General features: G+C 37.2%; 2 protein-coding genes and 1 non-coding gene across 3 annotated transcripts; 1 reads left to right on the top strand and 2 right to left on the bottom strand.

Annotated features, from left to right (window-relative positions):
- Positions 1-257: 257 nt before the first annotated feature.
- On the bottom strand, positions 258-10,746 carry mpv17l2 (MPV17 mitochondrial inner membrane protein like 2). Its single transcript, XM_026928468.3, has 5 exons — positions 10,359-10,746; positions 8,130-8,291; positions 7,079-7,155; positions 6,741-6,869; positions 258-5,922 (listed from the first exon to the last, which is right to left on the bottom strand). The coding sequence occupies exons 1-5, from the start codon at positions 10,543-10,545 to the stop codon at positions 5,839-5,841; spliced, it is 639 nt and encodes a 212-aa protein (XP_026784269.1). The 5' UTR covers positions 10,546-10,746; the 3' UTR covers positions 258-5,838.
- trnav-uac (transfer RNA valine (anticodon UAC)) lies at positions 1,128-1,200 on the top strand. The gene has a single exon. It is a non-coding gene; the product is annotated as a tRNA-Val (tRNA).
- A 3,007-nt stretch (positions 10,747-13,753) lies between the features above and the next one.
- ifi30b (IFI30 lysosomal thiol reductase b) lies at positions 13,754-19,167 on the bottom strand. The gene is made up of 7 exons (XM_034308908.2): positions 18,952-19,167; positions 18,139-18,327; positions 15,299-15,367; positions 15,126-15,215; positions 14,869-15,021; positions 14,582-14,650; positions 13,754-14,463 (listed from the first exon to the last, which is right to left on the bottom strand). Exons 1-7 carry the CDS (start codon positions 19,081-19,083, stop codon positions 14,392-14,394), a joined length of 774 nt encoding a protein of 257 aa, XP_034164799.2. The 5' UTR covers positions 19,084-19,167; the 3' UTR covers positions 13,754-14,391.
- Between the last annotated feature and the right edge of the window lie 950 nt (positions 19,168-20,117).

Genomic DNA, 20,117 nt, shown 5'->3' with positions numbered 1-20,117 from the left:
TATAGAAAGGAAGCTTGGTACAATATTTATAGCTGCAAATTCAAGATCACGAAAGTGTAAAAACAAAACCCCAAGACTTTCCCTCATTAAGTAACAGTATCATGTACTACACTGTATGACTTAAACTTGTAGAGCAATACTGTATATAGTTGTGAGCAATATTATAATAAACAAATGGTCATGTCACGCTAATGGTTACATCAATGTAATTCAATGGCAGAATAATAATTTTTAGGAAATAAATCCAAGTTGTCACATTTACATTATGAGATTTATTTGTTCAAATACATTTACATTGACACAGATCTGTAAAGTCTCTGTTAAAGCTCAGCTTTAACCTCTGTGAAATAAAAAAATAGATAGAGACTATTTTTTAAAGCAACTGTTCTACCCCCCAAAAAAGGAAAATAAAAAAAAGAAAAAAAGAAAAAAGGAATTCACACATTTTTAACCTACTGCAAATATGGTTGATCAGCCAGTACAGTGTCTGAAGTTTGCTTCTTCAGTTCTGCACTGGTGCTACGAGCTTAATGTAGCTCAAATAAGGCACAAAATTATGTCTAAAAATGTCTAAATAATTACAAATTACTAATTATTTACACAATAATAACACACTTGCCTTTGGCAACTTTTATAGATAAGTTTCATACAGTATCAGAAACCACATAAGCAATTTGAATTTGTTCAGCTTAGGCAGTTTGATCGATGGTATGTTGGCAACTACTGTCTGTCAGCAGAATTAACTTGTTAGCTCCAGTGCTAAAAACTAAGTGCACAAACAAATCATTTACTGGTTAACTGATCACATTTGTGGTAAGTGAAAATAATGTGAATTTGTTTTTCTTTTCTTTTTTTTTTTTGAGAAATTATTACTGTAAACCACAATAAACACAGATGAATACACCAGAGCAGAACCAGTGTAAGGGTAATTACTATTTGGATAACATTGCACATAAAAGTACAGGACAGATATCTGTCACTTCTATATATTGTACATACATAGCATGTTTACAGTATAGAGCTGTAACAGTTATAATAAACAGCAGGATCAGCAGCCAGCCACCAACAGAGAAATCAACAGTATCCCACTAGCTGGATGGACACTCAACACAGCCACTGCCATAGCTGGTTCCATAGTGTAGTGGTTATCACGTCTGCTTTACACGCAGAAGGTCCTGGGTTCGAGCCCCAGTGGAACCATGCCCTTGTGATGTGCAATGTGACCTGGGTAAGGTTATATGTGTTCCAAAACCTCCCAAGCATTTTCAAGATTTTCCTGTGTTAATGAACAGTATCCTACAACATGAACATCCATTTAACTCAGGCCTTCAGACAAGTGGTTCCATAGAGTAGCAGTCATCACATCTGTAGAACCCCCAGTAGAACCATGTGTTTGAGAAACACGACATAAAACAAGCCAGGTTGTGTGTTGGCCCCCAGTAAGGGTGAGTAAAGTAGCTTAGCTATTATAGAAAGGAAGCTTGGTATAAGATTTGCAGTTGCAAATTCAAGCTCGCTAAGCTGTAAAAACAAAACCCCATGACCTACCACACCTTTTAACATTTTCAAGACTTTCCCTCATTAAGTAACAGTATCATGTACTACACTGTATGCATGTTCAACTTGTAGAGCAATAGTGTATATAGTTGTGAGCAATATTATAATTAACAAATGGTCATGTCACGCTAATGGTTACGTCAATGTAATTCAAAAGCAGAATAATAATTTTTAGGAAATAAATCCAAGTTGTCACATTTACATTATGAGATTTATTTGTTCAAATACATTTACATTGACACAGATCTGTAAAATCTCTGGTAAAGCTCAGCTTTAACCTCTGTGAAATAAAAAAAAAAATAGATAAAGACTATTTTTTAAAGCAACCCCAAAAAAGGAAAAAAAAGAAAAAAAAAAAGAAAAAAGGAATTCACACATTTTTAACCTACTGCAAATATGGTTGATCAGCCAGTACAGTGTCTGAAGTTTGCTTCTTCAGTTCTGCACTGGTGCTACGAGCTTAATGTAGCTCAAATAAGGCACAAAATTATGTCTAAAAATGTCTAAATAATTACAAATTACTAATTATTTACACAATAATAACACACTTGCCTTTGGCAACTTTTATAGATAAGTTTCATACAGTATCAGAAACCACATAAGCAATGTGAATTTGTTCAGCTTAGGCAGTTTGATCGATGGTATGTTGGCAACTACTGTCTGTCAGCAGAATTAACTTGTTAGCTCCAGTGCTAAAAACTAAGTACACAAACAAATCATTTACTGGTTAACTGATCACATTTGTGGTAAGTGAAAATAATGTGAATTTGTTTTTCTTTTCTTTTTTTTTTTTGAGAAATTATTACTGTAAACCACAATAAACACAGATGAACACACCAGAGCAGAACCAGTGTAAGGGTAATTACTATTTGGATAACATTGCACATAAAAGTACAGGACAGATATCTGTCACTTCTATATATTGTACATACATAGCATGTTTACAGTATAGAGCTGTATCAGTTATAATAAACAGCAGGATCAGCAGCCAGCCACCCATCACAGGAGGGGAACACAAGATACTTATAATAATGATAATAATAATAGCATAGCAACACATATGTTCCCAACATATGTGATCAAGAGAAGAGTGTCAAGAGGTTTTCAATGATCAATGCATGATGCATTTACAAACACCATCCAATTTATTAGGAACACCTGTACATCTACTCATTCACGCAATTATCTAATCAGCCAATCATGTGGCAGCAGTACAATGCATAAAATCATGTAGATACGGGCCAGCAGCTTCTGGTAATGTTGAAATCAACCGTCAGAATGGGGGAAAAATGTGATCTCAGTGATTTTGACTATGGCATGATTGTTGGTACCAGACAGGCTGGTTTGAGTATTTCTATAACTGCTGATCTCCTGGGATTTTCACACACAACAGTCTCTAGCGTTTACTCAGAATGGTGATCCAGTGAGGGGCAGTTCTGTGAGCGGAATCACCCTATTAATGAGAGACATCTGAGGAGGATGGCCAGATTCAGCAGGCTCAAGCTGACAAAAAGGCTACAGTAACTCAAACAACCACTCTTTCCAACCGTGGTGAGCAGAAAAGCATCTCAGACTGCACAACTCGCTAAACCCTGCACATTTTTTCCCCATTCTGACGTATGATGTGAACATTAACTGAAGCTCCTGACCTGTAGCTGCAGGATCTTCTGCCTTGTGCTGCTGCCACATGATTGGCTGATTGGATAATTGCATGAAGTGGAGTTGTACATGTGTTCTTAATACAGTGGACAGTGAGTGTATATCCTCTCATAAAAACTGCAACAGTAGCAGAGTTGCTTGTAAAACAGTCGGCCTGGAAGAAATTAAGGCAAAGGAGTCAAATCAAAGCAAACAAAAATCATTTCCACACAAATCTTCAAAAATAGTATTTAACACTAACAATTCATGCAACTGTTTTTATCATTTGTAATAAAAGTATAATTATCAGAAATGCAGAGTAGCAAATATCTGCACAAATCACTGAAATAAGACAGGGGTGGAGTGTTACAGGTAGTTGAGCAAAATTCCTTAGAACTGCACACTGTAACAGAACTACACTTCAGCTGCAGGCATCAAGTTTGATTTCAGAAGTTACAATTTAGACATATAATAATCCACAGCCCCACACTGGGCCTGGAACACTGTACTGCTTATTTACTTTGGCATAATAAAACAAGTTAAAATCTATTTTAAAGCAATGGCGTTTAAAAGGCATGTCTTCAAAGCTAGACCTGAAGACACGCCTTTTAAACGCAGTCCACCATTACCAGCTAGAAAACTAGAACAAGCACTGAAATCTAAGTCTTATCCTCAAAACCCCAAAGTCTTAATCAATATCAAACACCATTTTATCTTTTCTTCATTTCACACTACTACACAAGGTCTTTTCTTCAGATAAAAAAATGTTTGCTTGTTTTATTGATCTAAATCTTTGCCAATTAAACAGGCAAAACTGGCATTTAGCCAAAATCTTTTTTTCCTTCATGGTGAAATAAATCTGTTCAATTATTCTTGATGAGATTGAAGGTACCTCCTGGAGGCTGAAACTGGCTCTCTTGGTGTTTAAAATCACAACCTGCTGGTCATTAGCACAGAACCTTAACTGCTGTGCTGGTGCTACTTGATTTATACTGTAATCATTCTACACTCTCAGCAGCAGAGAACAAATGACATGATTCAGACTTCTTTTAGATGGAGGCATCTTTTCAGTTGAACTTTTACACTGTGAGCATTAGTGATGTACAGTCTGCATTATGAACAGTTTCTATTTAACCTCATGACCTTTCATTTTATATTTTTGTAGATGTAGGCAATGCTGCTACTCTTGCAGTGTGACCTCATCAAAAACTTCAATGAAAACGTCTGTGCTGTGAGTTAGCGTGAATGGTGAGACGTGTGTTTGACTCTCAGCTGTGTGTATGAGGCAGCATAAGAGGAAAAATCCACTGCACTGCTACTTTTTGAAGATGTCCAGCATGCAGTCTAATGTACTTGCCGGCCACTTAATTAGGAGCACTTGTACTCCTGCTCATTCACGCAGTTATCCAATCAGCCAATCATGTGGCAGAAGTGGAATGCATAAAACCATGCACACACAGGTCAAGAGTTTCAGTTGACATCAAACATCAGAACAGGGGAAAAATGTGATTTCAATGTGATTGCACTTCGACTGTGGCATGGTTGTCACACAGAACAGTCTCTAGAAATTCCACAGAATGGTACAAAAAAAACTAAGGAATGGCAGTTTTCAGGGCAGAAACTCCTGAGAGAGGTCTAAGACAAGTTCAAGTTGGCAGTAAGGCTACAGTAGCTCAAATAATCACTCTTTACAACTGTGATGAAAAGAAAAGCATCTCAGAATGCACATCATGTTGAACCTTGATGCAGATGGGCTATAGCAGCAGAAGACCTCATCAGGTTCTGCTACAGTTGAAAAATGGAACAGCTTCACCTGGTCTGAGGAATCTTAATTTCTGCTGCCACATGCAGATGGTAGGGTCAGAATTTGGTGTCAAAAGCATGAATCCACGTAAGCAACCTGCCTTCTATTAACAGTTTAGGCTGCTGGTGAAACACATTGGGCCCCTTAATAACAATCATTTGAATGCCACAGCCCGAGTATTGTTGCTGACCTTGTGCATCCTTCTATGGCTACAATTTACTTATCTTATAATGGCTGCTTCCAGCATGATAATGCCATGTAACAAAGTCATCTCAAACTAGTTTCATGAACATGACCGTGAGGTTACTGTACTTCAGTGTTATACTTCAATGGCTTCCCCAGTCAGCAGATTTGAATCCAATACACCTTTGGGATGTGGTAGAACAGGAGACTCACAGCATGAAAGTGCACCTGAAAAATCTGCCAGTTATATGATGCAATCATTTCACATGGACCTCATTCTCAGACATTCTCAAAGGAATGTTTCCAACATCTTGTGGAATCCTTGCAATGAAGAACTGAGGCCTGAGAGCAAAGGGGGTTACTACCCACTAGTAGTATGGTGTTCCTAATTAAGTGGCCCGTGAGTTTATATTATTGGTGAGCTGCGCCAAATGACACTGAAAACAGATAGAATTCCCTTCACCAGTGAGAACATGTCTAGACATGGTCTGAGAACTCCTGATAAGGTTCAGTACAGGTGTATGAACTCATTTAGCTGACACACTGATTCGAATGACTGATTTGAGTAATTGATTAAGTCAGTTATAGGTCTAAGTAGTAAAAGAGTCATGTAATAATATCTAAAATCTCAAATTTAAACTGAAATTAGTGTGGGACTATAGTTTATCATCCAGTGGTTTAGCTGAGGGAGGAGACATTGATGAGTCCTCTGGTCCCAATTCATCCATTTGTTGGCTTTCCTGTATATTGCAAAAAAGGAAAGAAAAAAAAACAACATAAAAAATTCAGATAATATTGATGGAGGGGGAAAAAAGAACATGGAAAAAAAAGGGTAAAAAAATGTCCAAAGTAATACATTCTCTTGTGACAAAAACAGCTGGAAAAATGATAGAATAGAAACCAACAATGCTAGTAATTAACATGTTATATCAGTTTCTGGCAGCTTGCTTGGGCAAATGTGGCTGGATGGAATAGCTACAAAGACTAAAGAGTGTACATGCACACTACCATTCAAACCTTTCTACATGATTTTCTTCATTTTTAATATTTTCTTTTATCTTTGAATAGTGATAATGACAATAACACTATGCATTAACACGTATGGAATTATTCACTGACCAAGAAAGGTGTTAAACAAATCGAAAGTGTTTATATTTAAAATTCTTTGGGGAAACAGCTTCATTTAAAGCGAAAACTATTATTAAAAATTTTTTGATTGAATCATAAGCTTTTATGAAAAATATATAAAAATATATCCAATATAGCATGTCCAAACTTTTGACTAGTAGTGTACGTGGACTGTTAACCAATTAGCTTCCAATATTTCTTTTTTTGTGGGTTTAAATGGCAAAATTGAGTCTGGAAATGTAACTTGGGAACACAATTTTCTTTTTTTGCCTCACTTTACCTTTACCGAATCATAGCTTTCCCGGTATTCAGTATAACTGCACTCGTGCTTGTGCGATATTGCTTAAATGTCCAACACAAAAAACATCAAACATTTACATAAACATAACAACAAAACTAATTTATCTTAATTGAGCTTAAGAAAGCTTACCCTGTGCTTGAGATATGAGAGGTAGGTGTCCCATCCCAGTGTAATTGTATTTACATACAACACCCGAAATTTAGCTGGCAAGAAGTAGAAGTTGATCATCTGTGCAGTCGGCCAGACACACCAGTCCGCCTAATGAAGGAACAATACGATATTTTAAAACGTGTGTCTCTGTTTTAGGTATATTATAAGTTCACACTCTATTACTTTATTATTAATTAATTTATACTCTATTGATTTTATTATGCATTTATTTCAAGTTTTCAACAATCATCAGAGTTAAAAGAAATATAATTTGGAAGATAAAAATGAAAGCAGGTGGCCAGTCTTACAAATCTTACCTTATAGAACTCCCAGAATTTCTCTTTAAACTCAGTGCAGCCTTTGAGCCAGCCGTGACCCTCCATCAGGCCCATACCTGAACCATGCACACAGGTACATAAACACCACTGGCTTCAGTACAATGGAAACCACAATACTATAATATATAGGGATGCATTGATACCATTTTTTTCCAGACTGAGTATGAGTAGATGTATTTCACTACTCTTGGATACTGATATGGATACTGATACCTACTTAATATTAAGCAATTGGGGGCATCATGGAACATTTTATTTAGCTCCAGTTATGTTGGTTGCTGTGATACGCTGCTAGCAAATGAACTCCTTGTGCTGAGTTTTATATTTACGTTATAATGGTGTTTAAACAGTCTCTTTAATAGAATGTCGAAGTATCAGTGTATCAGTGAACCTGGTCATTAAAAATGAGCATGAGGTAACGTGAATTGCACCTTAAGTCGCGAGCAGAGTGTAAACACTGGTGAAAGGACTGGTGCGTGTCTCAGTGCTCGCAGAACTAAACTGCTCTCACACCTGACTTTCTCAGAGTGCTTATTTCACTGCTCCATGCTTGCAAATACCTCTGTGTGAACACAATTCACAGCACCTTGCACTTAGCTTTAACTTCTATGTGCACTCAGGTCTCTTTAAGGTGCCCTAAGGTGTTTTATCAGGTTACTTGCATTGTAGAAAGACGCTGCAGCCCTTCCTCTTGATATTTTCACAGAGAACACTTTGCATTCTGGTTTGCTTCAATTGCCATCATTAATCACAAAGCGTGTCCTGATTGCTCTCATTTCATGCCCTCTGCTAATTATCATTCATACTAACACATGGTATTGAATGTTGGTATCAGAGAGGTTTTTTGAATGTTACCCAGTAGCAGAATCAGTATCAGTGCATCCCTATTAATACATCACCATGGGACAGATGAAAACTGCTTACTTCATTGACTGAGAATGACACCCTGACTACAGAATTAATATGGTTATGTTAAAGTACATTCATAACATGCATTATGTCAGGATTTTACATAAAATCTGGTCCATACCTACGAAGTACCATGCTCCAAAAAGTGGTGAGGCAACAAGCTGGTCTATCAAGACTTTCTTGGCAACTGCCTTTACCATTTTTCCCGAATAAACTCTGTCCAACCACTGGTACCAGTAGTGCATAAACGGTCCCATGGTACATCCAACTGCAAACATGCGCCCTGGAGAACAGAGGAAGGCTTGATCATAGGCTAAAACCAAATATAATTTAAAACTGAGCACACTAATGAAGGTCTTACTGTTAAATTAAACAAATAATTTGGACTTGCAAGTAAAAAAAAAAAAAAAAGAGGGTAAAAGAGGGTATAATTGTTGATATGGTAAGTTTTCTATAAGGAGATGTTTATTTAACATTTATAGAAGGAGTCTCGGGTGTCACTGTTTTGTAACAGTCAGGACATTTTCTGCCACTGGAAAGTCTTCAGAGCAGAGGAGTTAGCATTTTCTGGTTTCTCAGTAACACGATTAGCTGCATTTTTGTTAGCTTCAGAAAATCTTCTACGTGTAAATGTGTTCTGATATCAAACACGACATTACTTGGTGACGTTATGACGTTATTTGGTGACTTTCTGTCCCCGAAAACAGCCCCAGTGTTGCCAACTTAGAGACTCTGCTGCGAGATTTGGCAACTTTTTAGACTTGTTTAATACCGTTATTTAAAAAAAGCCTAGCAACAAATCCAGCACCTTTTTTGAGTAGACATTAGTGACTAACGTTAGTGCAGTACCAGTTGAGAACACAAGTTCAGTCAACTCACCACTAGTGTTTAAAACCAGTTGTGTTCCCATCGACCAATCACTGATCACCTTCGTTCTCAAAGACCAATCACTGATCACAGTTGTTTGTCCCACCTGCATACTTTGTTCTTTGTTTTTAAACTCTCTTTTTGGATATACTTACAAGTAAATGAGTTATTTCAATTTTAATAATTTCCTTTATGTCTACTGTTGCATTTGAAAGTCAGAGCTCGGAATGATGTCATTTTCGGCCTCTGTGCAACTGAGGTACAAAGTGGGGGAAAAAACATGGACAACTCAATGCACGCTTTTTGTAATGAGTGACGGATATTTTCCTCCTCAAAACAACGTAATGTACAGTCAACTTTATGTAATTTGATGTAACAAGCGAATATGTCTGTATGTTGATCTAAAGCAAATACTTGTATACACAGTAAAACTCATTTAAAGGTAAGAAGTGCTGGATTGTTTACTTTATGCTGTGTGCAGCCATGTTGATTTGACGTCACTCCCTGAACTCAGAGGAACTCATAGTTGAGAAGCTCCTGAGTAGGAATTTCGAGTTGAGGGGTGTTTTCTTTGGCTTTTCCTGGTCAGAAGTTGGGAATTACAAGTTACAGTTCATGACTATTCACTACCAACTGCTTCATTTTGTCTGTGTTCTTGACAGAAGAACACAGACAAACATGTACAGTGTTTTATAAAGGCATTCAGCCACCACTGGGAGGAGGGGCAGTGTGGCTGAATGGCTAAGGCTCTAGGTTACTGATCAGAAGGTCAAGGGTTCAAGCCCCAGCACTATCAACCTACCACTGTTGGGCACCTGAGCAAGGCCCTTAACCACACCTGCTCCAGGGGCGCCGTATCATGGCCGACCCTGTGGCCTGACCCCAGCCACCTAGCAAGCTGGGATATGTGAAAAACAGCATTTCATTGCCTCTGTACTTGTACTCTGCACAACGACAATAAAAGTTGAATCTAATCTAATCTCTTGTGGTGCTGGGACCAAAGATGACTTCTTTCTGTAAGAAAAAAATGAGAATATATGTATATATATATACCAATACAACGAATATATATATATTCTCATTTTTTTCTTACAGAAAGAAGTCGTCTTTGGTATATATATATATATATATATATATATATATATATATATATATATATATATATATATACTTTCTTTCTTCACACAATTAGTGGTGCGATATGCAAATGAGCACGATGAATAAACGAATATGCAAATTGGGTTGTGACGTCACCCGACGACTTCCGGCGACGTTTCCCAGCGTGTGCTATAGCTACTAGCTACTTTTCTCTGAGAAGAGTCAGCAACACTGTGCAGCACACACACATTTATACGAAGCCAGCTACTGAAAGTGTAAGACATGTTAGTTAAACACGGGCGTTGTGTTCTACAGGCAGTAAGGAGAAGTGAAAGCGATGATGAAATCTTGTGTAATGTGACATTAGCGGTGTCAGGACACACACCTGTGCGCTGCCAGTCCCGGGTCTTAGCCGGACTGTGTCTCTTCTCTCTGCTCTGCTGAATGCAGTCCCCAAGAGCAAGCATGCCTCCACTACTCACTATGTTCGTCACTATCAGGTACTTCCCCGAGAAAAGCGGCTTCCAGTAGAAAGCTATCCGCACGAGCAGGCTCTTACTCTGAGGGATCATGACTAGCTAGCCTGCTGTGTCCGAGGAGTGTAAGATCATTTACAATAAAATATTACTACAACAACACCAAATTCTCCCGTCCAAATAACTTCAAACACAAAACAAAACTAACACACGCTGTCAGCAGCATGTCTTGACATTTGTTAATGAATGGTTCATTTCGCAGACAGGAAACGCTAGTCTTCCGTGAACTTTGATCAAGATTTCAAAATAAAAGTTTTTTTTTTTCTTTTCTAGTTTATTACTTGTAAAAGGTGAAGGTAACGTCTGTGTGATAATTAAAGATATTCAATTTAGTTTGAAAATAACCAAAAATGGTTTTCTTACGCAGAAATATTCTACCCCAACAACAACAAAAAAGAAAGCCTTACCGTTTAGTGAATGAATGGTTCATTTTGCAGAGAGGGAACTAGTTTTCAGTCATCAGGATTTCAAAATAAATGTCTTATAAAGGTTTTCATGGAGCATTTAATTAAGGGGAACGCAAGAGTAATACAGGATGAGTCATCATCATCATCATCATCAAAAAAAAAAAAAAGTAATAATAATAATTGTTTTCCCAGAAGTGACAAACTAAAAAACTAATCAGAATATCTCTAAAACTATTTTTTTTTCTCCTAAATATAGTCTACTGCTGTATTGGTGTGGGACAGGTATAAAAAAGCTCTGAAACACCTATTTTGATTTGAGAAGCACTTTCAACATAAATTAAATAATACACTAATAAATTCATGAAAATTGGTTGTTTAATTTACATGTTATGCACTAAGCTTCGTAGATTAGCAAATTAAGCTAACTGTACTAGCTGTGTACACTCAACAGAGGCCCCTTCCAAGCTTTAAATTTCTTCGTAAAGTCTCTATACACATTTAATGAGAGGTTATATATGGCAAAATTAAAAATACTCTTAGATGTAGCTGCATTAAACAGTAAATGGGAACTATGTTCAGGTAGGAACTATAGTAGTGAGTAGGGAAATGAAGGAATGCCAGACCACATGTGCTATGGGATTAGTCCAAGGAAACGTTTGAATACATCTTTTGAATAGCATTTAGAAAAACTCAGTTCAAATGTCACTTCTCAGGCCATCACTAAAATTATGGCTCTGTGTCACGTGTGTAGATAGAAAATGATCACTTGCATGTTGCTTGCTAGTATGAATGTAGGGTCCAGGTATTTGGTACAATGTGGCTTGAAAACATTTTCCACCCAAAAAAAAAAAAAAACTGTCTCTCTACCCAAAAAAACAGTGTCTCTCCTCAAAACCTTTCAAACCTCATAAATGTGGTCATATATCTTCAAATGTTAGTTAACTTGTTTCTGGAATGTTTTAGCTGTTAAGCTGTACATCTACATGAAATCCCGTTTGGTGAAGTCGTCAATATTACCTCTACTTTGGTTCACTAATTTCTTAAAACATTGAGTTTACTTATTTTTTTTGGTCTTGTAACATTACTATAACACATAAAGACCAATCCCTGAGAAGGAGCTTTCCCCTCCTTGCTTGTAAAGAGAACAGGTATGCATTTGTATAGCCTACATACACTATACGGCCAAAAGTGTGTGGACACCTGGCCATCATTTCCATATGTGGGTCTTCCGCAGCACCGTTGCCACAAAGTTGGAAACTCACAATTGTCTAGAATGTTTTTGTATGCTTTCACTTTAAAGATTTCCCTTCATTGGAACTAAGAGGCCCAAACCTGTTCCAACATGATAATGTCTCTGTGCACAAAGTGAGATCCACGAAGACATAGTTTGCCTTCTCATCCGACATCAGTGCCTGACCTCGCTAAAGCTCTTATGCCTGAATGGGCACAAATCCCCACAAGCCTGCTCCAAAATCCAATATCCAAGAAGCACATAGGTGTGTGTTGGTCAGGTGTCCACATACGATTGACCGTATTGTATACTACACAATTTCTGATTCTTTATTGTATGGTGCTCAGCATTGTCCCTAGTGACCTAAAGTTACATCAGATACCTGTAACATAGGCCTACACCCTTAGGTCATTCTTTCAGTAGGCTTTCTGCAAGATCTCTCAAGATTCATGGGTGCAGCTGGTGGAAGGACACTATGGAAAGAAGCTGAATGGAACCAGCTACTCTGACTGACAATTAAGACGAGGCTCAGCTGAGCTTTGTGGTGTTTATTAACCTGCCGGCTTGCGTCACTCTGTGCATCTCAATGATGCATGAAAAATCTGAAATGGGATAGGCTTCGGATTCAGCACGACCCTGACGAAGGTTAAAGCAGTTACTGAATATGAATGAATGAATTTTACAGGGTATGCAGTACACTGATGTAAGGTACCACATATAAATTACATTTGGCACATAACTTTAGTGTTTGATTTGCAATGTTACTATCATAAAGCAATCTAGGTAGTCTAGATAGTTGAGATGTAGTGTGTACTTTATGAACTTAATTATATACTAGTCTAGAATTGAGTATTCATGACTGTTTAGTGCAGGGTGCAAAAACATACGGCCAGTCTGATGGTTTGTTCCTGCCCACAGGATGATGAGTCAAATATGGGGGAAAAACTCTACCATTACTGGTTTATCTACTAGTCATCGTCTTGTTGTTTTTATTGATGGCCAGACGCAGTTACTAATTTTTCTGCTAGAGGTCCTTTCTTGGCATTATTTGTCACCATTTCCCCAGTCTTAGTAGCACATACAGGTTAATATATACATACAGGCTAAGATTGTGCAACACGTATAGAAACCTATGGTGGATTCTGAATACTGAGTTTTTCATGAGAAATGGTTAACAGAAACCCATTTGATTTATTTGCTCCCAGCAAGTGGCTGTGCCCAAAGAATTTAATACTTCACAGCACCTGTCATGGTAAAAAGTACATCTGGTGAACTGGGCAGCTATGGACATACCTAGTAAAATGGTTAATTGCAGCTCTCAGAATGTAACAGTCTGTTCTCACATAAAGTCTTGAGATAAAGCCTAGTCTAGCAAATGTCAACAAGAGATTACAGCAATTTATCTGCACTGTGCCTATTGTCATTATTACAGCACTACAAAGTATTAACAAACTGCATCACACTGAGAAATGCCAATTAATATTTAATACTATAAACTTGGCTTTCACACAGTTAACTGACCGAGTGTGCTTGAATTGATAATACTAACCATTGATAATACTAACTCTGGTTGAGCCACCATAGGTTCTAGAGGTGGAGCTTTGTGTACATGGGCAGGAATGGGATGCAGATTCAAGAAGTAAAAAAATAATTCAAATCTTATTTGCCTGTTTAATCTTTAGAGACATAATCTGGACAAATTTTGCCTAATGCACCTTTAATAAGTAACATTTGTGTAACTGAAACATAAAGTGGAATGGTCCAATCTAACAACAGGAACATTTCAGCAAACAACAGTATTGACCTAAGGTGGATGAAAGAGAAGGGATCTCATGTATGACTACTGGTTTCAATATACAGAATGGTATAAAGATAGTACATGTTCTGTTTACTCTTCTTAAGCAAGCGTATATATATATATATATAGTGCAATTTCTGCTCTATAACAGGATTAGAATCATTTTCATGAAGCACAACCATACCTCTGCTGTAAAGTTCAGACCTTTTCAATCTCATATGCTTATGTGGATATTAGTTGCATTTATATTATTTATTGTCTTCAGTAAAATATTATGATGGAACAGAAACTAATAAGAAGTGTTGTGTTAAGTTATTTTAAGCTACACCGCTTCTAATATGAAGTCAGCATTTTTTAAGAAGCACATAACTCACATCTTACATGTGAAGATCACCCTAGCTTTTCTTTATCGAGGCTTAGAAATAGTTAAACTGCATTGGTGTACATTAAAAAAAGCTGTAACAAAAGCTTTGATCCCGTTTCATCCGAGCTCCAGTGCAGGTAGGTGGCTTGATTCCCTTTAAGAAGGAAAAAAAAAAACCTCAGTGAGGAATCCGTTTTTGAGTGTATTGTTGTTGAGATTCTTCTTTCCACATTATTTCCCATTGCATATGAAGCAAAGAAATGTTGACTTACTTTATACAACTTGCAGATGAGGCTAAAGAGAGTAGACATTGCCTTATCTTCCAAGTCATCAGTGTATACCTGAAATGTTTTTTATTATACATGACAGTGGTTACAGATTTTTTCATTTTGTTTTTGATTTAAGTAAGTTTAGTGTACCTGGTCATCACAATTTGTTTTAAATATGATGCAAATCATTTGAGCTGCATAGTAAATGCTTGAATGGTGCCATATTGTGCAAATGGCATCAGTTAAATCAATAGTTTTCCATCAAAGGTCTCCTGTTTTATATCTCTTACCCCATTTATTGTGACCCAAGGGACATGGGTGTGTTGTGGTCTGAGACCCCGGGTCTTCAGGGCGTTCTCATGCATGAGCTGGTGTCCGAGACTTCCTCTCATACATGATTCTACCGTCCCCCATTTCACAGATGGGGCATACAACTGCAGACACTAGTGAAAAAGTACAAGCATTTAAGCTGATGCATCATTTTTGAGCTGTTTTGTATGTTATTATGCATAATGAATTCCATATGATGAGATCATTTTTAACGTACAGGCTGGGCTGCATTTATCACATCCGCTGAAGACTCCATGCAGTGAATAATTGGAAACGCTGCATGGCCAGTGACATTCAAAATGCAAGCCTGTTAAAACAAGATGATAACGTTTTAATGTCAGGACATGCAATTGTTCTCTAATGAAAACTTTCGTCTTGTTGCCTGATTACCTCGATCATGTTAGCTTGACATTCCTGCTTGCCGTGCTGGCATGAAAACAAATTCTGTTCAGGAAGTTCCTAAAGTCAAAACATTCAACAAGCATTGAGGGAAAAAAATGAGCATAGTACAACAGGACCTTGGAATGATAAGGTTCTATGGACGTTTCTGTGTGACAATTATGTGATTTTAAGATGGTGAGTGATAAAGTGTTGACCTTAGTAAAGTCATAGCAGACACAACTTTTCAACTTATGATTTTTTAAAACTAGTCCCCCCTCCATTTTCTCCCCATTTTGGTCACCTGGTAATTCCCACCCACTAGCTAACTCTCCCAGAACATACGACGGCTACCAGCTGAGGAGGGTGAAGGCTAACACATGCTTCCTTCAAGACACATGCAGCCAGCCAACCACATCTTTTCAAACTGCTGCCCATGCTACATCACAGAGCAGCGTAACACACTTGGAGGAAAGAGCAATCTACCCTCTTCTGCATACATGAGCTCACAGATGCCTGTGATTGGCTGGTGTTATTATGATTGACAGGGGAGAGAGAGTATATTGAGAGACCTCACATATATATTCAGTTGCATGTAAATAAAATATTTATAATATTACCAATTTTTTGCCAAAATTTTTTGACTTGTAATTTCTCAACAGATTCTTTAATATTCAATTTAATATTATAATAACAGATTGTTTAGTATTTCATATTTACTATTCATTAATAGGAATTATTTAATACAGATTAAATACTGTGAATATTATCATAAAGAAATCTTAAATATATGGAAGCCCTAAGACACAAAAGGCCTAAATATTCATGGATTCACATATTTTATTCTTTCTCATGATGTTGAAGAGAAAGTGGTTTCTTTCAGAACTAGTAAAGAATTCCTGTGTGCTCCTTTCCTTCCCAAATGACCATGACCCATGTGGGTAGCCTATAAATAACCACATTCTATTCTATTCTATTCTATTGTCCATCCCTGTCTTGCCGGGGAGTTGAGGAAGTGGATTCAAAGGCAGTAAGTACAGCATCCTTTGTTTCTTGAGCATTTTATTGTTCTGCACCATCCAAGGAGTGTGTGTTGACGCACAAATAGGGTGATTAATAATCACCAAATTCTTAACTTGTTGTGAATTGTTGAACTTTATCCACCTGTTGTGTTTCAGATACAAGAGGTAGAACAAACAAGCTGTTTGTTTTGCCAGGCCCTGGTGAAGTTGTATGATGGACATGATCAGTTCGTGAATGGCTACACATTGCTACCCATATGCACACCTTCTTCAGCTGGCAGGGATGCTGGTATTTGCGACTCCAGCAGCGAAAACTGGGAATTTGTACTGCAGTATGGATTTTAGGCTGAATGCTTAGCACCTGTCAGCCATATCACAAGGTATGTCCATAGTTATGATAAGGACATATGTTGGTACCATGATGCATTGGCTGATCTCATGGTTTCTTTTTGCAAAGAGGGAGTCTGTAATTACAGATGCCTTCCAGCAAGGCTGGAGGAGCATGCAGAACAATCGGAGAGTAAAAGAAAGGCAAGAGAACAAGTCTCGACATACAAAATTAGCATGTCAACAATCTTGAAGTGAATGTTGTGTGGCTAAGGCTGCAACATTTTCAGGTAGGCAGACCAGCTCTGGGATTTCTGGCAGATGCACATGCTCCATCCTAAAAGCTCGCATACCTATCGGGTCATTGTAGCCACTGCTGTGGATGATCCAACAGGCTGTGTTAGCCTAATTCTGGCTGAACACACCACAGTTTCACCTGTTAATCATTTTGATGGGCTCTCCGTATCAGCTTGCATCAGACCGGACCTGTGGTTCCAAATTAACAGGTCACTGTGGCACAGCAAACCATAAATTTTGAAATTACGTGTCTGGCCCCTGAGAGTGACCCCAGAAAATTGCTATATTCACAATAGGCCAGACAGACTCTTATGAATGTACATGCGCCATCTGTGACCTGGTTGTTTGCAGGCAAATGGAAAGTTTCTCACTATGGTGTTAAATACTAGACATGAAACCCCTATCTTGCATCATGAACCTGAACTGTGTTTTGCAGAAACCTTTTTTTTTTTTTTTCAGAAACAGCTAGAATCTGGGGAGTTCATACATTTCTGTCTAAGGTATTCAGGCTTCAGCATATTATAAACCTATCAATCTGCCCTTGCAAATGAGAATATGCCCAGGCCAACCTGTGTTCTGTGTCCTGTTTTAATTCTTTCATATTTATATCATAAACATGTTTACTCTGACATTTTCTACTTCATATAATTCTGAATGTTTTCCTGAACTGAAATTATTTCTCTTTTGCACATATCTCTACCTGACTAAAGTTCTAGCATTTTACCATCTGTTTACTCCATAAGTGAAAACTGAGAAAATCACATTTAAAGATTTCGTCCAATTCCACTAAGAGACGTCATGCCTACCTCTACATTTATAACCTAACCTACTTATGGAAAAACATTTCTGGCACATTTATAATAACCTAAGAAAAAGGAAATACAATATCCTAACTAAAATATTTCCACATCATTTTAGTAAAAAGCCTAGTATAAATATTCTAGTTTTTTTTTTTTTATAGAAATTTTAAGTATAGAAAGTCAAAGTATATTATTGGCAGAAAAACACCATTTAGGTCAATTTTTTAGCAACATCCGACAACTTTTTCTGGACTTCCTGACATATCATTCAACATTAAAAAACAAATCAAAACAACAACAACAACAAAAACCAAACAATATAGCTACCTGTTTTTAAGTAAAAAAAAATCATACAGTTATGTTAGTTTAAAGAAACAACTTTAGATGATTATGTATTATATTATACCTTTGCATTGCCATAGGGCACTAGGCGTACCCTCATGATATCTCTGAGCATTGTCCAGGTAGGGAAGAGTTGACCAGTCAGGAAGGTTCTACAACCTGGACAGAGGCTTTCATAGTAAACAGCTACCTCTACAGGAGGGACAGATGGATCAGGCCTGGTGGCGTTTAACTCCAAACACTGCTTCTGAACCTTTAAACCAGTAAACACAGCAAGTGCACACAATGTTTGCTTAGCATGAAAAGTGATCCTGGTATTATAAAGTTTCCTAGGATATACTAAGGATTTCTGGAATTACTGCCTCCCTCTTTACACACAGTTTGGTTCAAACCTTTATAAGTGTTAGAATTAACAATTGAGGTGCATATGCTCCGAGTTCTTGCTGATTTAGAGGACAGCACATGCTTCTGTGAAATTAGAAGCAGCTTGTTTTTAGTTTCAAAAGCATGACTCTAATTTACAAGCACAAAAGGGTTTTTGAAAAGGAGCTGGGAGCAGACAGTTGTACTCTTACAGTATATGGCAGTGTAATGCCTATGAAGTGAAGATGCAGATGCCTATGGAATATATTATTATAAATAAAACATCTCCATTTCATCATTATTATAGATTCAGATTAGTTAATTTACTGGCAACCGTTTCAAATTGTATACCGTTATTATAATCAGGAGCAGAACATTCACTCAGCCATTGTAACCATATAGACTGGGTAAGAATACAGGTTATTTAGTATAGTAGTGTTTTATAGAAGTAGTAAATATAGTAAAAATATGATATATATTCACAAAGAGAAATGTTTAATAGTTTACAACTTACCCCACATTCCACTGCGATTTCCAAACTGCTACACCATTGGGATGGGGGATACCCACAGGAATGGGAGTCAGTCTGACATTTCTCAAAAATAAAGAAGAAAAAAAGAAATGCATAGATCGAAGAACAGTTCATCTTTGTTTCTGGGTGCTTTCAGAAGTTCTCACGACTCTGTTGTACGGTGAACACGCAGGGCTTTGGTGAACGTTGTGCTTTGGAACTCCTCCCTTTGATAAATGTCTGTAGTGACACATAGCTGGATGAGCAAGACAACATCAACAACATCACGGTGAAAATCACAGAGAAACATAAGCAGACCAGAAACCAACAGGAATTCCATTTGGTTCTCATAAAATGACAAAGAAATGGATATTATATTGTAAAGCTTCCTTATGGGAAAAGACAGCATGGCTTCCTAATAGCATCTTAGCTCATGTTCATCACATTCTATTTGGAATTTTGGATAAAAAAGCTTTCTGCTTATGTGTGATTATGGAAATATGTGCAATTTAAACCATTCTTCTAAAAATATTCCCTCAGTTGGTGTTTTGATGATTTGTATAATATAATTATGCCACTGGCTTCAAACTGTATTATAAAGTATTTGATCTATGATTCAAACCAAGCATATTTTAATGGTCAAGCCCTGTGACAATCTAGTGGCAAAGTCTAAAAAACATATATTAAAGGTGCCACTTCCTAAAATGCTTATATTTTTCTATAATATTTTAAGAAAACCGTTAATAAAAAAATAATATCAGTATTATATCTCCTACCAAGAGATTAAAAAATGCCTTCTGGAGAATGAAAAACACAATGAAATGAATGCTAGGTGTAGTTAACTGAGTTTGAATAAAAAATATGAAGTATTAAATAAAGTTATAGGATTCTTTGACATTTATCAATGATCTGTGTAACACAGATGAGATGATAGTAAGAGAAGAAAATGACATCTTACTTTATAAAACCAGATCTACTGTTTTTTCCCCTCTTCCTGCAGTAAAACATCCAGCACTTCACCTTCACCGGCTGTCACCTCCATATCCATCAGAGCTTCCTCAGAGAGCAATGTTAGTCCCTTATGTCAGTTTTCAGTCATGGTGCTATGCACGTGACTCTTTAAATGTAATACAGTGGCTTCTCCGATGTTTTCAAACTCCTCTGAGGTT

Source organism: Pangasianodon hypophthalmus, chromosome 11 (assembly GCF_027358585.1).
Source record: "Pangasianodon hypophthalmus isolate fPanHyp1 chromosome 11, fPanHyp1.pri, whole genome shotgun sequence".
In the NCBI taxonomy this organism is placed as follows: domain Eukaryota; kingdom Metazoa; phylum Chordata; class Actinopteri; order Siluriformes; family Pangasiidae; genus Pangasianodon; species Pangasianodon hypophthalmus.
Note: the sequence above shows the minus strand (reverse complement) of the source record. Positions and strands in the feature narration are given on the sequence as shown.

Excerpts from the sequence above, each read along its gene's own strand:
- mpv17l2 (XM_026928468.3), bottom strand. The coding sequence starts at position 10,545 with ATGATCCCTCAGAGTAAGAGCCTGCTCGTGCGGATAGCTTTCTACTGG. Across the intron at positions 8,292-10,358 it reads CCGGGACTGGCAGCGCACAG|GGCGCATGTTTGCAGTTGGA; the intron begins GTGTGTGTCCTG and ends TCTGTTCTCCAG. Across the intron at positions 5,923-6,740 it reads TCTCATATCTCAAGCACAGG|GAAAGCCAACAAATGGATGA; the intron begins GTAAGCTTTCTT and ends TGCAATATACAG.
- ifi30b (XM_034308908.2), bottom strand. The coding sequence starts at position 19,083 with ATGAACTGTTCTTCGATCTATGCATTTCTTTTTTTCTTCTTTATTTTT. Across the intron at positions 15,022-15,125 it reads TGATAAATGCAGCCCAGCCT|TGTCTGCAGTTGTATGCCCC; the intron begins GTACGTTAAAAA and ends CTTTTTCACTAG. Across the intron at positions 14,651-14,868 it reads CTTGGGTCACAATAAATGGG|GTATACACTGATGACTTGGA; the intron begins GTAAGAGATATA and ends AAAACATTTCAG.